Source organism: Prinia subflava, chromosome 9, assembly GCF_021018805.1.
Source record: "Prinia subflava isolate CZ2003 ecotype Zambia chromosome 9, Cam_Psub_1.2, whole genome shotgun sequence".
Lineage (NCBI taxonomy): Eukaryota > Metazoa > Chordata > Aves > Passeriformes > Cisticolidae > Prinia > Prinia subflava.
The window spans coordinates 34383815-34401024 of record NC_086255.1 but is presented as its reverse complement, the minus strand read 5'-3'; the positions used below and the strand labels follow the sequence as shown (position 1 = coordinate 34401024).

Genomic DNA, 17210 nt, shown 5'->3' with positions numbered 1-17210 from the left:
TCCCGGTTTGTTGTGCCGCGGTCACGTGCCGCGGTCACGTGCGGCGGCGCTGCCGGCGGCGGGCGGGGGGGCCGGGCGCGAGGGGGGCGGTGGCTGCGGCGGCGCCAAGATGGCGGACGGGGACGCTGCGCCGCTCCGCCCGCGCGGCCCCGCCGGCCCCGGCAGCGACGGCGCCGAGCCCGCGGCCAAGCGGCACCGCCGCGGATCGGGGAGCGCCGCGCCCGCGCCGCGCCCCGACCGCGCCGCGGCGCCGCCGCCCGCGCCCGCCGCCGCCGCGCCCGCGGAGCAGCCGGGGGAGGCGGCGGCCGCGGCGGCCGATGGCGGCCGGGCGGAGCGGGAGGACGGCGGCCAGGCGGCGGCGGCGCGGAGCGGCGCGGACGCCGGGGCCGGGCTGCGGGGCCTGCCCCGGGCGGAGCCGCCTCCGCGGCGGGACCAGGGGGAGGGCGCGGAGGCGGCGCCCGGCGAAGACGCGGCGGAGGCGGCCCCGGGCTGCGGGCGGGCGCAGTGTTCGAACGGGGCGGCCGCGGCGCCGGCCCCGCACCCCGGTGAGGACCGACCCCTCCCTTCTCCCCTCCCTCCCCTTCCCGCGGTCCCTCCTCCCCGCGCGGCGCCGGCCCCGGGTGTCGCACGGGGCGCGGGGCACGGCCCGGCCGCGCTGAGCGGCGCTGCGCCCCCACGGCCCCGCCCAGCGAGCGAGCCCCGGGCGCTGCGGCCGCGATCCGGGGCGGCCCCGCCGGCCCGGGCAGCCCCGAGCCCGCCCGGTCAAGGCCTCTTGCGCCGGGCGCCGCGCAGGGTCGGCGGCTCCGCTCTCAGCCCTGAAAACATTTATTCTGCTGTGTTGCTGGCAACAAGTTATTAAAAATGAAAAAATCATAACCCCAGTTTCCTTTTCGTAATCTCTGCCGTGTTAATTATTTTATTTCTGATCCTTAGAAACTTGCACATAAGCTCAGGAGCAGGAGTTTTGACCAGTTCCTTAAAGAACTGCAAGTGACGGTCTTGGCTAAGGTTTCAGTGACCGCAGCACAAAACTAAACTATAATCTTTCTAAAAAGTTTCTTTCAGAAAGAGTTGTTAATTTTGGCCATTTTTTAAAGCAGTGCTTTGGAAAGATTTATTGAAATGTGTCAGACACTACATTCTGCCAGTACAGTCTTTACATTTTATCCTGGGATGCAGTTAAAGATCTTTTGTCATTAACTCTATAGTAAAACCCTGCAGAAAAATTCTGTCTGCAAAAGCAACGCGAAAGGAACAGAGGTATATGATAAACCTGGAACAGCCTCGGAATTTAAAAACTCCATTGGAACAGCTCAGAGCGAAGCTGATGAACTCTTACCAGTGCCTTACACGGAGCCTTTTGCTCAGATCCGTCCGAGCCTCAGGCGTGTTTTGCAGTGGCTGGCTTCCTTCTGCCCAGCATTACCCCCTCTGGTCCTTTGAGGAACACACAGGGAGTGTTCCAGTTTAAACTGTTACTTTATCCTGTTGTATCTGTCGCTGTTTCTTAAATCCTGGGCACTGTGACCGGTATGTGAGGAGTCTTTCACAATGTAAGCTTTGGTTCTTGATACAGAAGCCATAAAGGTCACTGAAGTTAAACCTGCACCTCAGTTGCTGATCCTTATTAATTCCCTTCTCCAAAATTCTCAGTCTGTTCACTGACTTCATGCACAATGAGGTGGAGCTGAAATGCTGTAAATATGTAGATAGTAGGAAATAGCGATGTCCATGAGCACCTGTGGCTTCAGAAGAACAAGATAGCAAGAACCAACAACAGATTCCTGTCACTGACCTCTTTCTGTTCTAATCAAAAATAAAGTATTTGTGTCAACAAGGAAAAGGACAACACAACCTCTGAATAAAAAATTATGGTGTTTTGTGGTGGTCTTTGTTTGAGAATCAAGTGGAATAACTGCTAAAATAGTGCAGGGGGTTCTTCAGTTCTTCAGACAGGGACTAAGAACTCCTGTAATGATTTTTTGCTTTAGCGAACAGGGCTGAGATTTGTTCTTTGATCATATCTTAGGTTTTCAACAAATTAAGCTACAGGTGCTGAGGCTATCTCTAATAAAGCCAATTTAGAAAGCTGAATAGTTCTGAGAAGGTGCTCAGGTTGGAATTTGGATTTCCCCTTCGGTGTGAGCTCAGTAACACCGGTGCCTTGCCGTGCCCTGGGCTCGTTCAGCGAGGTGAAGTGAGATCGAGTTACCCCGGCTGAAGGGCACGGCCTGAGCCAAGGTGACTCTGGCACTCTGAGCCGAGCCCAGCTGCAGGGGCACATGGACGAGAGAAGCTTAGTGAAGGTGGGCCAAGGGAGCTTGTTCTGTGTCACAGCTGAAATATCAAATTGTGTATGTGGTCAGCAACACTAACTCAGCTGCAAGGTAGCACCCTGACAAAAGCCTGTGAATTTGTTGCAGCAAACGTGCACTTGAGGGTTTCTTTCAAAATGCTGTAAAACTGCTCTTAAAACCTAGTCAGAAATCTGTCTGCAATGGTGACGTGTTGTCATTTTACCCAGATTTTTAATGAGGTGAATGCAGTGAGAATTGTAAGGGAAAGACATTTTTAGTTGTACGTTTAAAACATTTGGATTTTTTCCTGTGGTGAAGTATCCATAATGCCCAGCACTTCAGAGAATGAGGTTTCACCAAGGTCAGAATCCAGCCCCCTGGAGCCCAGCATGAAGGCAGCAAACCCTGCAGTAAATCTACCGGCAGCTTGAAAGCGTATCTTTAAATGGGAAGAAAAATAGACGTGTTCTGTGCCTAAGTGACAAAACTGCGCATTGAGCACGTGATTTTGGTTTTTGTGCTCTGTTTGAAGTGTGCTGTGCCCGTGGGCTGGAGTGTAACCCCTGGTCATGCTGTCTTGCAGATAACTTCCTCCTCAGCGATGAGATCATAGCCAATGGCTTTCACTCCTGTGACAGTGACGAAGAGGACAGAGCCTCACATGCGAGTTCCAGTGACTGGACCCCAAGACCACGAATAGGTAGAAGCCTGGAGCTTGTTCTTAGATGCTCTTTGCCTTTGAACTGTCACTTAATCCTCCCCAGTATTCAAATCATTCTTCCTGTTGCAAAAATATTGGCAATTAGTGCTTCTGAACAGCTCAGAGGTGTTGGCTCTATTGTGTATGTTATTTAAGGAGTTTAAAAAAAGGAGCCCCTTGAAACTTGCTGTATTTTGATTAAAATTGTCAATGTCTTCTTTTTTTCTTGAATAGAAATCCTGCCATGATCCCTGTTAAAAGCATACACAGAGACTCACAAAATTAAATTAGTTTATGGCATATTTCTATAGCCTGCCTACTTAGTGTTAACTCTTAAAGGAACAAGATGATCCCTGCCCTGATTTTAGGGCAGGGAGCCCTCATCTCGAGTGTTTCTGGAAAGGCTGATTTAATGGCCTGAGGATGTCGTGTCTGAAATAATTCATGTTAGATGACCAAAAAGACAACAGAAATCCGTGGATTGCTGGGCTCTTTGTGTCTGTTTAGAGTGATGGTTTATAATACCTCTGGAAAGTATATGTGTTTGTTGTCTTTTCAGCTTATTCCCGTAAATACTAAATGATGGAGACACATTGTGAAAATCCTGTTGCACCTCTTAAAGAGTTTAAGTTTGCTGTGAAGTGGGATTTCTACTTGACTGACTTTCTATGAAATCCTTCATGGTTTAACATAAAATAATGATAAATAAATAAATGCCCAGCACTCACTTCAGAGTTTAGACCAAAATACAGGGGATTTGATGAACTGAGCATTAAACTGGGTTCATGAAACTGTCCTAGCAAGCATTAATAAATGGAACAATGACCATGATCATCTGCAGTACCTGACTCTGGTTTAAATATCTGTTTTTAAATTTCCTTAGGTCCCTACACTTTTGTTCAGCAGCACCTCATGTTAGGCACAGACCCACGGACGATCCTGAAGGACCTGCTGCCAGAAACGATCCCCCCACCTGAACTGGATGACATGACCCTGTGGCAAATCGTGATAAACATCCTTTCAGAGCCACCAAAAAGGAAGAAGAGGAAAGATATTAACACCATTGATGATGCTGTGAAACTTCTGCAGGAATGCAAGAAGATCATGGTCCTGACTGGAGCCGGGGTAGGTACTGCTGCAGGGACAGTGTGCAAATGTGGAGACAGGCTGGTTCAGTACTTCAGGACAGCATGCAGGGACGGGGGCAGCTCACTGTGCTGGGGGAAGAGTCCAGTCCACTGCAAGGACTGCAGCTCCCTTTGGAAATTACACCATCTCTCTCCTCAGAACAAAGTATTCTTAGACACAGAAACTTGTAAACAGCTGCTTTCATGCAAAATACTTATGGAATAAGAACACATCACCTGTCCAGAACATTTTCTGTCCTAGTCTTCAGACAAAGGAGATTTTTTAAACAAAATCTCAGTGGATCTCTTAAAATCCCAGATGGAGCTTGAGGGACTAGAGGAATAGGATTTGAAAAGAGTTGGGGGACAGAGGAGGAGAATTATCATAAGGACAGTTTGATCAGATTTCAGCAGACTGAATGTTACTGCTCTGTGATGGTGATAAAGCTACTCACTGTTTTACTGAGGGACATTTCTGAACTGCTGCACATTGGCAGCTCTGTACCTGTGCACCAGATCATTTCTTGCTTCTGTGGTTCACACACAGATGGTGTGACACAATTCAGAGCAGATGAGTAATTCTAACGAGCTTTTGGAAGAGCACTGCTACTCCAATCTTGCTCTCTCCATACTTCCAATACACCTGTTTCTCCTTCTCTTCCCATGCTATTTTGGGGTAGTCTGAGACAATTATTTCAGTCCTTATTGACTACTACAATGCTTTGGTAAGGAATGTTTATCAATAAACAACTTTTATCAAAAGGGCTTTATTCTTCAAAAGTAAGAATGTGTTTTTCAAAAGCAAGACTATACTGTTACTGTGTTAGCATGTCAAAAACATTTAAAATATCAACCACCGTATCTAAGCCTGAGTTGGCAGATCAGTGAACACTTATTAATTAAATTTAACGCAATAATGCTGTAAATTTTTGTTCACATTTGACAAAACTTCCAGTGGTAAAAGCAAGTTCTGGTATCCTGTACAGTCTACCTGTGCACGCTGTACTAAAGGGGTTTTTGTCCACTTGTCAAATTTTGTTTCTGTGCCATTTCTCCTGATGGAATTTGGGAATTGTTATATTGGACCCAAAAAAAAAAAAAAAAAAAAAAAAAAAAAGAGAGAGAGAGAAAGAAAGAAAAGAAAAAAGAAATGCAGAGAACCCAGACTGGTTTTGTTCGTAATGTTTCTGAACACTGAGGATACAGAAATGTGGTTTCCAAGAGCAATGCTTTATAGTCCAATATGTAGTTCCTCTTATTTCAGATTGCAAAAATGTATTTCAGGTGTCAGTGTCTTGTGGAATACCTGACTTTAGATCCAGAGATGGCATCTATGCACGCCTTGCCATAGACTTCCCAGACCTTCCAGATCCTCAAGCAATGTTTGATATAGAATACTTCAGAAAGGATCCCAGGCCGTTTTTTAAGTTTTCAAAGGTATGGTTTTCCAACAGTTCTTGTCTTGGTCAGTAAAGACAGATGACTATATTAAAATGCATAACTCAGATAAAACCCAGAAATGTTCCACAACATTCTGACTCTTTTTAAGACTTATTTTACTGTTCTTGTTGTAAGTTCATGATAGGCAAAACCATTTCACATGGCTGAAAAGATCTCAGTGATATTAAACAGTTTCAAAAGCAGTGATTACATCTCTTAGACAAGAGGGAATTGTAAACTGTAGACACGTGGAGAAACAAACAAACAAAAAACCCAGCTGCATTTAGTCTTCAGTTTCCTTGGGACCAAAAACAAATCAAACCCAAGACATAAGAATTTCTACAGGACCAGTAAGGACTTGTAAAAATCAGTCACCAGTGGTTGTGCTCATTCTTTCTCCCATTTGCTCACAATTCATACTCCTGGTCTGTCATGTTACACAGATTGGAGAAGAAAACCCAACACATTCTTTTTCTCCTTGGCTTTCTCTGAATGCCTCCTGTCCCGATACTAACAGATTTTGATGGTTGTTAGTATACTCGGTTCCTTTGGGTTTTAATATTAAAAAAAACCACCCCCCACAAACAAAAACCCACCCCAAACCAAAAACCACCACAGCAAGCAAACAAAAAAATGAACTTAGTTGCAGCCTGTCTATACACAGGTTTTACCAGAAAAGTCCAAATCCAATTTAGCTGATACTTCTTAATTTTTTGCGTTTTCACTCCTCCTCCTTCTTTTCTGTCCATCTGAATACATGTTTCTGGTAACAAATACTGAGGTCACTTGACACTTACAAAGGAGGGAAAGCTTTCCTAGTTCTCTAGGAAAGCTTTCCTAGTTCTCAAGACCAGAGGAGATGTAGGCATTGCTCTGTGCTGTGCGCAGGACAAACCGCTGCTGCTGCCAGCAGGGAGGGGAGCGTGGGGCACAGGGAGGGATGGCTGGGGACAGGCTGGGGGATGGCTGGGGACAGGCTGTGGGATGGCTGGGGACAGGCTCCGTGATGGCTGGGGACAGGCACTGGGATGGCTGGGGACAGGCTCTGGGATGGCTGGGGACAGGCTGTGGGATGGCTGGGGACAGGCGCTGGGATGGCTGGGGACAGGCACTGGGATGGCTGGGGACAGGCTGTGGGATGGCTGGGGACAGGCTGTGGGATGGCTGGGGACAGGCTCTGGGATGGCTGGGGACAGGCTGTGGGATGGCTGGGGACAGGCTGTGGGATGGCTGGGGACAGGCTCAGGGGTGGCTGGGGACAGGCTGTGGGATGGCTGGGGACAGGCTCCAGGATGGCTGGGGACAGGCGCTGGGATGGCTGGGGACAGGCTGTGGGATGGCTGGGGACAGGCTGGGGGATGGCTGGGGACAGGCTGTGGGATGGCTGGGGACAGGCTCAGGGGTGGCTGGGGACAGGCTGTGGGATGGCTGGGGACAGGCTCCAGGATGGCTGGGGACAGTGGCCAGCCCAGGTGAGGGCTCTGCATCCACTGCCACCGCCTGACGCGCTTCTGAATTCCGTAGGAAATCTACCCGGGACAGTTCCAGCCATCTCTGTGTCACAAGTTCATTGCTTTGATGGACAGAGAGGGAAAACTGCTTCGCAACTACACTCAGAACATAGACACACTGGAACAGGTTGCAGGAATCCAGAGGATAATACAGTGTCATGGTAAGGGGGTTTGGTTTCACTTATTTTCCCTGGGGAATTCTTACTGGTGCATGTGACAAGGTAATTGCTGTTGGAATTAGGTTTTCTTTGCTTGAATTCCTGTCTCTTGCCAATGAATATTCTGATTTTTAAATGTCGACATTTTGTTTTAGACAGGTACATATTTAAATCAGAAGTGTTTCAAGTAGAAATAACTCCTTTCAGCAATTGAGCTTGATGGAGTGTATCAGTGAAGATCCACACCCTGTTGGCACAAGCTTAGACTGTAACTTTAAAATGCATTTGGTGCTTCTTGATCTGTGTGAGAACATAACATGGAAATCAGTCTTGCCATGGGTCCTTCTCACTGCCCATCAATGGAATGGGAGTCTGCGTGCTATCTGACTCTTTATTTAGGTCATATTCCACTGAAATCTTAAAATACCCTGACACTTCAGTGATTTCACCTCATGTATAAAACATTGAGGATTAATCACCAGTTCAGTTGAACTGAAGATCGTCTTGTTACACCTTCAGTGTCATACACATTCTGTAATTATGAGGCCTAATTAAGTGGAATTGCTTGAAATGCTTTCCATTTCCAAGGACTTGCATATGTCAAGCTGAGAGTCCAAGGATTAATTTTCAAGAGAAGCATGTGGAAAATTAGTTCTTAAATGCATGTTTGGATCATTTAGTAAACTTCAGGCAAATAAATCATCTGAAAGCAGCACTGGCATGTTTGTAAGGCCCCTCCATCTAATTGCACCTTTGCCAGGGGCCCAGCTCCCATGGTCTCCACACCTTCAAAGCTTAGCTCAGTGCCAGATCTGTGAGGTTTGATGCTCCAGGCACAGCAAGCACAGTGCTGTGAATGGGGCCCAAGCAGCACCAGCAGCATCTCCTGTCAGCTCCCCAGCCCCAGGGCTGGTTTCTGTCTGTGCCTAGTGTGTCACATTTTCTTTCATTTGGCATTCCAGATGAGGCATTTATCACAAACCTCTTACGTGGCTGGCTCTTTGCACGTCACTGCTGTGCTCCAGCTCCCCATTTTTCCAGCTGCACTCCAGGGATGGGATCATCTTTAGTGTATGTCGTGTACAAGGTGATTCTGAATGAAACAGATTCTGTAAAAACATGCACCTGGAGATTTTGAGGCCTTTGGAAATTAGCAAAGGTGGTTTTGAGCACATTAAGTTTTGTCTGGCCTACAGCTACTGCTCTTTACCAGATGGTTGTTGCCTAATGGTGGTGGCTGAAGAGTTCTGAAGAGTTCTTCCGTTCACACTGATGTATTTATTCTACTTTTTCCTCTGGCTGGGGCAAATGGCACGTTAATCATGAGCAGTTAACAAAGAACCTTGCAGTGATTGGGGGAGTTCTTATGTGAACCTTCAGACCCATCTGTCACTGCAGACCTGCAGTAGAGTTCCTCCTGTGAAAACTGCAGTGTCTGAGATGCACTCTGCTGTATTTAAAATGGCTCTTGCATTCAGCCAGTGCATCTGGAGTCAGACTGTACTCCTTGCCACTGCTGGAGCTGAGTGAGCAGAGGCTGTGGCCATGGCTCTTGCACGGGCACCAAACTTCTGATGGTGAAAAATAATTCACAGAATGGGGCTGCAGGGAGGTAGCAGCAGGTGCCTGACAGACGTGTCCTTAAGGTGCTCTATGGAGCTCTCAGTTATTACTATCAGCTAATCACAATGAGCAAATAACTGTCATACCCCCCACAGGCCTTGGAATCCCTCTGGGGGTTCTGCTGGGGGATTGCAGTGCTGAGCAGGGTTTCAGAAGCTGTGCAGTTTGCAGGCCTGCAGTGACCAGCAGGCCTGAGCTGCCAGTTGCTCACAAATGATGTGCTCCAGGTTTTTCTGTGCTTTCACTCTTTGTCTTACCCAGATACAATACCCTGAAAGCATATTGTCTTTACTAAAGCATTTTCTTAGTTCTGTGCTACAGTTTTGGAGTTGCTGTGTGCTCCTGCTGCTGTTTGCAGCACCAGCTGTGCAATGAGAAGGGCAGTTCCTGTTCTCTGCTCCTTGTCTGTGCTTGCACAGGTCAGGGGAATGACAGGACACAGAACCATTCCTGTTGACATGCATGTGGTATATGGCTACTCCTAAAACAAGATTTCTGCTCACTAACACCCAGAAGAACTACAACTTCTAGTATTACAGGATCTCTTCTTAATTTTACATTGCCTTTTTTAATGCCTGATTTCTGTAGCACTATAACCTAACAGCCTTTTTGTCAACACAGCTTGGGCATAAGATCAAATCTGAATGACTGAAAATCCTGATGCTACCATGTGGGTTTTTCCCCTCAGGTTCTTTTGCAACAGCTTCCTGCCTGATCTGTAAATACAAAGTTGATTGTGAAGTTGTTCGAGGAGATATTTTCAATCAGGTAAAAAATCTGCTTTGACTCATTGCAGCTTTCTAATAACCAAACCCTGAACCATCAGACTGGGATTGCTTATAAGATCTGCTTTTCAGAGCCTCCGTATCTCTGCATGTGTTTCATAAAAGTGCCTCTCTGTATTTTAGCATTTCCTCTGGTATTTAAAAGTATACTCAAATACTGCACTGCGAAAATTAGGTAATGGCAAAAATCAGACCAAAACCTTAAGAGTCACTTTTTATTGGCTCCTCTGATAAAAAGTAGAGTTTAAATGGTAAGTGGAAATCTGAATTTAATAATCTGAATAATTTAATAATCTGAATTTAGAGTCACACTGAGAAAGCATTCTTAGCCTTCTATAGCATTGGCTGCTCTTTGAGTATTTACCTGTATTAAAAATGTGTTTCAAACAGCAGCTGATACATGGAGGAATTGCTAGCCAGGCTCTGAGCAAGATCAAATGGGGTGTTGGTGTTGCTTCCCAGGACTCCTGAGCTATTCCATGTTCCAAACTCTCCATGTCTGGGTGTCAAGTGACCCGGGACCATGGCAGGAGCTGGTTCTGCTCTGTCAGAGCAGATCCACCTTTGACTTGGAGAGACCCTCTCTGCCTGTGCCCTTCTTCCCCTTCTTTTGAAGGAACAGGGGTGATGGTTCTGTGATCAAAAAGATCTTGTTTATGCAAATGAAAGGGGACTCTCTGCATGCTCCTTGGGATTTTTTAAAAATGCTTCAGAGTCCACAGTTGCAGCTTTAGGTGAGAAACATGGAAGGGATGGAAATCCTTCCGGCAGTGAAGTCAGTGAAAGCCTTTCAGAAGAGATGTTTGAGTTAAAGCTTTAAGAAATGTGAATCTCACAAGCCTGAAGCCTTGTAACACTGAAATACTGAATGTGAAATTTGGTTTACTTTGCGCTTAAGAATATTAGTTTTAAGAACATCCTACAGATATTTTTTGTTCCTTTAGCTCCAGAGCCAGCTGGCTGGAGTTAGATTTTCTCTTTCTAATACATAAAGATCTGAGGAAGAAGTTCAAGATTCATTTTAGCCATCTGCTCCTTTTTGGGGAATCCTTTGGTTGGTTTCTTTTGGCTGTGGGATTATTGGGTTCTCTCTTGCTCCGGAGCAGGGTGAAGGTTTCCACCACAGCAGCTCCTAGCTCTTGTGCCAGATTGCTTCTTATCCCACAAGGCATCCATCCCACAAGGTTTTTCTTTGTTCAAAGACTTTAATTTTTGGGAAAGATCATTTGACACTAGAGGAAGGCCTTCTACTTGTGATATTTTCTAATTTGGAGAGTGTCTTCTGTCCCACTGCAGGCATCTACAAAACTAATTCTTTCATTTAAACTTTCAACATGCTATATTATTTTTTTCTGCAGCTGTTCTCTGTATAGTAGGGACTTGTTATGCATTTAAATGTCAGTTTTCAGGTATTTTTCTATTGCAATAGGTAATATACATATCTTCACACCTTTACAGCTCTAATTTGTAGCTTGTGATGGTTTCTGTATGATGGCAGCTCCTTGGATTTATTGTGAAGTGTTATATTTTAACACTAGCCAAAAACATTTGAACTATGAGAAGGAAATTGGTCAGTATTGTCTGTAATTCGATCACTCATCTTCTTGCTTTTGTTCTCTCTTAAAAAGTCTTTAGATAGGAAAGAGTTGAAAGATCTTTCCCAAAGATCAGAAAACTCCCTGGCTCAGGAGAAAAGGGAATCTACTTCTCTACAAACAGGACAAGAACAGAGGCCAGAACTTGCTTGGTCTCCATTCTCCTCTATTTCTGGAGGAATTAGGAAAGTTTAAAATGGAGACCAAGCAAGTTCTGGCCTCTGTTCTAGTCCTGTATCTCTTAGCCAGCTGCCTGCCACAGTGCCCTGTATCTTTGTGTGTGTAACACATGGAACTTTTTGGAGGAGAGGAGAAACTCCAGGCAAAACTCTACAAAAGACTCTTGGATAGGACAGGGTTTGTATCAGATCCTCAATGGGAACCTGACGGTGAAATCTGAATATTTACTCAATTAAACTAAGAATCCATTCCTGTCAGATGGGAGGCGTGCTCCGTTGGTGTTGAGCATGACTGCTGGGCTTTGGCTTGTGGTGTAGACCTGCCTGGTTTCTCCCTCTTTATTCCTGCTGCAGCTTTACCTCCCCAGCAGCTGCTGCAGGCAGGAGTAGGAAGTGTAGTTGTTGGTACATCCACAGACCAGTGCAGTGAGGAAATGTCCCAGAGGCGTCCGTGTGTGTGCAGAAGAGGTGCCAGTGAGCCTGCAGTGTTTTGTGCAGGGGTGACAGCGTGTGCTGTGTGCAGGTGGTGCCGCGCTGTCCCCGCTGTCCCCCCGAGGAGCCGCTGGCCATCATGAAGCCGGACATCGTGTTCTTCGGGGAGAACCTGCCCGAGCAGTTCCACCGCGCCATGAAGTACGACAAGAACGAGGTGGATCTCCTCATCGTCATTGGGTCTTCGCTCAAAGTAAGACCAGTAGCATTGATCCCAAGTAAGTGACTGTCTCTGGTAATACTTTCTTTTAAAAATTTGGACCAGAAGTGCAATTCTCAGTTAAGAAACTCGAGCTCTTAGAATCACCCTTGGCTCAAGTCAGTGAGCACCACCTTTTTTAAGATGAAAGCTGCTTGCCTATGTAAAGCTGAAATGCAAAATCGAGAAAGTAACAAATTCTAAGTGCTCCTTCTACATTCCAGGTAGATCTCAAGGTAATTAAATGATTATCTGCAAAACTACTCTTAAAACCTGAATGACTTTATTCTAAGATTAATTTCTCTCCCTACTTGCAATATGCTTATAAAGGAAACATCTCAAAAGCAGTATATTCCTCATGTGCACTTAAGCACATAAAACAAATGCACAAAATCAACATAATTTGAAGAGATTATAGTACTAATTTTTATCTTTTTAATATTACTGTAGCCAGTATCTTTGTGCGTGTGTTTCTCAGTGATTGAGGAAAGTTTTTAATGAAAAAATGATGGTAAAAGCCCATCTAACCAGGCTACAGTAGGCACAGCACCTCAAACTGCCATTGGTAAATTTGGGACTGGCTTGCCTTCCTCCTGACCTGGCTGCTTTTGTCTTGTTGCAAGTGAAGAGAAGCCTGAGCTTTCTGAGTAGGTCTCTGCTGGAAGTAAAACCCAAGTTTTGGATTACCTTTGGATTCTCTTTTCCATCTCCAGGTTCCATCCCCCATGAAGTGCCTCAGATCTTAATTAATAGGGAACCTTTGCCTCATCTACACTTTGACGTGGAGCTTCTCGGAGACTGTGATGTTATCATCAATGAATTATGCCAGAGGTTGGGCAGTGAATACACAAAACTTTGCTCCAACCCGGTAAAACTTTCCGAGATCACAGAGAAGCCTCCACGGCCGCACAAGGAGCTCGAAGTGCTCTCGGCTGAGCTCCCACCAACCCCTCTGAACATTTCAGAAGGCTCCAGTTCACCAGAAAGGATGAGCCCCCCTGAGCCTGCGCTGGTGTCACAACACCCACCTGAATGTAAGGGAGAAAACTGTGAGCCTGCCCCAGAAACTAAAGGGACCTGCTCAGAGGAGACACCCCAGGACACACAGGGGTCATCAGAAAACGCTGAAAATCCTGCTAGTGAGCTAATGAACTCTGAAACAATGAAGGAAAATGGATCTAACGATGGAGAATATAAAGAAAAGAGTGAAATACTGAAGAAGTGTTGGGTAAACAGATCTGCAAAAGAACAGATTAGCAAAAGGCTGGATGGTAAGTGTTCATGCTTTTCAGTATTTTGCTTTCTTTTGGCTGGTACATTTATGCTAGACTTACTTCAAAGTGATAAATAAGTTACTCTTGAGGCATTGAGTGGGTTTCAGTGGCTATTTTTGTTCAGGCAAGTCTCCACATAATTCTCCTTGAACAATTTACTTCTTTTGGAGAAGCCAGTAGAAAATATTTTTTGTATTTTGTAATAGGTTTTAAAATCAGTGATTACATCCTCACCTAAAAGATCAAAGTTTAGGAGGCTGAAGGTAGGTATCAAAAAATAAATCCCTTTGTAACATTTTCAAATGAATTTTCCGAAAAGCTCGTTTGATCCTGAGGTGTTCAGAAGCTGGTCACAGTAGAGCATGATTTGGTATTGCAGCAGAGCTGGAAAACAAAGTCATGACAGGACTTAAAAGTCTTAAATATCTCACAGCTGTGAGATTTGTGAGGATTGAGGCATGTTTTTAAGGAAAGCTTAGACTTTCCAAGGAAGCCCTCCAGTGTGCAGTCTTGTAAGGAGTCAGGAATGAAAGTGCAGTTTTCCAAAGGAAAGGCTGGGTTTAGACTTTGTCTGATACTCCATGCAGGGGCTCCCATTCTGTCACAGGTAGAGGAAATCTAGCTGGGAATGTGTTCCCACAAAACTGCTGAGCAATCAGCATAAATTCTCTTGGGTGTCAGAGGGAGGGGGCGGAGGAACACTGAGCTTTCCAGTGAAGCACTTCTTCTGTCCTTCACAATAAATGCACACACATGGACATAAATGCATTTTCATGTAATCTGATTTGTCAGTGAAGAGTCCCTGCTGAACAGATCTCCGCAGGTACCTTCCAACCCCGAGCCTGCCAGATGTTGCCTCAGTGCCCTCCTGCAGCACGTCCTGACTGTTGAATTCTGTTGCAGGTACTCAGTATCTGTTTGTGCCGCCCAATCGCTACATCTTCCACGGGGCCGAGGTGTACTCGGACTCTGAAGACGATATCCTATCTTCCAGCTCCTGCAGCAGCAGCGAGAGCGGCTCGTGCCGCAGCCACAGCTTAGATGTGGAGGACGAGAGCGAGATGGAGGAGTTTTACAATGGCATAGAGGACGAGGATGCTCCCGAGCGGGAGGAGGAGCCCGCCTTCGGGGCGGATGGAGACGAACAGGAGGAGCTGGCAGCTGAGGAAGTGGAGACCAACGAGGCTGCAGGGCCGGAGCACCCGAGCGCCGCGCTGTGAAGTGAGGGCTGACTGCTGACAGGAACTTCCACCAGCATCAGGAGCTTTGGCGTGTCAGGAGGAATGTTTACGTCTGAAGTTAGAGCAACGAAACCATATGGACGTAGTGTTTATAAATAACTAAAACAGATTTTCATGCTTAGTTTTTTACCTTTTTCAATAAAAATCTATTACTGCGCACTCAACACTAACTCATCTTTTTTTTTTAAGGTACTAGGATTATCTCAACAACTGTCACTATGTTCACTTTTAAGTTCATCTGTCTGATCAGGCGTCCATGTATATAATACATATTTTTGCTTAATAAATCTCAGCTTATATTATTTTTAAACAGTTTTGAAAAAGCCATTGGAATGTTAAACTAATATAAAGGGAACAGCTAATTTAGACCAAAGAATGGTATTTTCACACCTCTTGCTTTGTAACATTTTGGTTGATTTAAATATTAAGCTTCTGCTAAACCTTTCATTCACACCTAGTCTGTCATTAAACACTGGCATTTTCTAAGACCTACTGTGGCAGCTAATTTTTTTTGCTTTAACAGTTCCTTTGTATGTTTGAGACATACATAATTGCGAGCAGATAGCGAGGTGGAAACAAGACAGCGGCACTTGAGGAATCCAATGGTTTTTAGCTTGATCAGGAAGTGCTGTGAAAATGCTTAGGTTGCTGAGTGTATGACTGAGTGGACATGAAGCGCTGTTGGCATTGGCTCCTTAGCAGTTAAGAGTCCATTTGAAACAGGAAAGTTCCCCCAGTGGGAGTCTGTCACGCCGTATCCAGCAGTCACATCTAGAGCAGCTTGCTTTGTCACTGGCGTTTGAGGAATGGCCAAGGCTCCAGTGTGGAAGCAGAGTCAGAAGAATGTTCCCCCCACGCAGCAATGAAGCTCTTCCTTTGTGCTCACTGATGCACCAAGCCCACGAGAGACTGACTCCAGAGCTGGGAGCCTCTGACTGCAGATCAGGGACCTGCTGCCCTGAGCTCCTCCCTCAGCTGGGAAAGCTCCTCCAGCTGCCAGCTCCACCTTGGACACCAAAAGCAAAGCGGCTCCTCCCACCCTGCCGTCCCAAGCGCTAGGCTGCCTTAAATCTGGATGTTGCAAATGCTCAAGTGCAGATTGTTTCCAAGCCTTTAGAACTATTTTGTACAATTGCACAGTGCAGTAGTCAGTGAAACAGCATTTTTCTATAAACCACTTTTTCAACATTGGCCCAAATGAACTCTACGATGTAGATTATTCATATACTTTGCTTTAATATTTATTACATTTTGGAAGATGTATAGTAGCTGTTTTTTGAACATAATACAGCAGTTAAAAAATATTTAAGAACAGCCTCCTGTATTCATCGGGAAATGTTGGCATGTTGTCTCATTGTCCAAATTTAATACAGCTCTTATTTGGCTACATTAAAGAATGCAATATGTTTAGTTTTCACTTGCATGTCACAATGTATTAGTTTGTGCTATAGGAGATATTTTAAATTGAAATACTTTGTTTTAAATTATTTTTACAGTGAGGATTGTTTTCTGCTCTTTTATATTGTATATAGTGTCTTTTATGTAATCTACTGGCATATGTTTTGTAGAAGACTGTTTAAAATGACTGGCTATCTTCCTGCAACTTTTGAAATACAAAACCAGTGTTTTATACTCGTACACTCTGTTCTAAAGTCTATTAAAACTGTCATTTGATTTCCGGTTTCTGTTAATTTCTAGCTGTACCTTACAAACTTGCCAAAGATGCCCCATAAAGTCAAGGACTACCCTGGCTAATGGAAGGCATTGCATAGGAAATGGCTCTTTTGCACCTGCCCCTGGCAAAGCCTGAGTGAAGCTGCCCCGGATTGTTCTGGGCTTCTCCCGTGGCTCCCTGGGGGCTGCAGCTCTGCTGAGCCCAGCCCAGGCTGCAGCAAATCCCTCCTGTGGCCCTCAAGGGCCAGGGCCCAGTTTAATGTGTTCCCAGTAGGGAACACCTTCCACTGCACTCCTGAACCACCACCTCTCAAACAGGGATTGATTTGTATTGGAAGAGAAAAAAAGAGATGGGAAAACTCACGGCTCGAGGCACAAAGCATTGAAAACAGACTCAACACACACAGATGTTTTCCTGTCTATTACTTTGAATCACCTGAAAACACTCTTCCTCTTGAACAGAACAGCTGCACCTTCTTCTGCACTCAGATGAAGAAGTTCAGCATTTTGTTCTTTCTTGTGTCTTTGATATTATTTGAACAGAAGAACCCCAAACTCTCTTGCTTCTCCATTTCACACACTGCCCTTTCCCCACTTTCAAGAGTATTTAGCACAATGATGAAGCAAATGATGGGCATGAGGAAACCTTTGCTATCACAGTTTTTTGTTATTCCAAAGTACTCAGCACCTCGCATGAAATTTGTCTGGAAGTAAGGCAGAGCATGTTCAGGTCCAGCTGTAATTTGTACAATCTCAAAAAAGGAGATCACTTATTTTTCTGATAATTTACATAACTACCCTATGAAAATATCTTAGCCCTCAGTATTTATATTGAATAGATGCACTGAACAAAAGAGCAAAATACAAGCATTTGTTTGCCATTCCCCAGCCACCTTCCAGCCTATTCTGGTACAC

At 45.4% G+C, this 17210-nt stretch overlaps 1 protein-coding gene across 1 annotated transcript; it reads left to right on the top strand.

Annotated features, from left to right (window-relative positions):
- The first annotated feature begins 94 nt into the window (after positions 1-94).
- Positions 95-16295, top strand: SIRT1 (sirtuin 1). The gene is made up of 9 exons (XM_063406391.1): positions 95-545; positions 2881-2997; positions 3881-4122; positions 5409-5561; positions 7089-7236; positions 9545-9624; positions 11939-12125; positions 12820-13377; positions 14284-16295. The coding sequence occupies exons 1-9, from the start codon at positions 110-112 to the stop codon at positions 14598-14600; spliced, it is 2238 nt and encodes a 745-aa protein (XP_063262461.1). The 5' UTR covers positions 95-109; the 3' UTR covers positions 14601-16295.
- Positions 16296-17210: the final 915 nt, after the last annotated feature.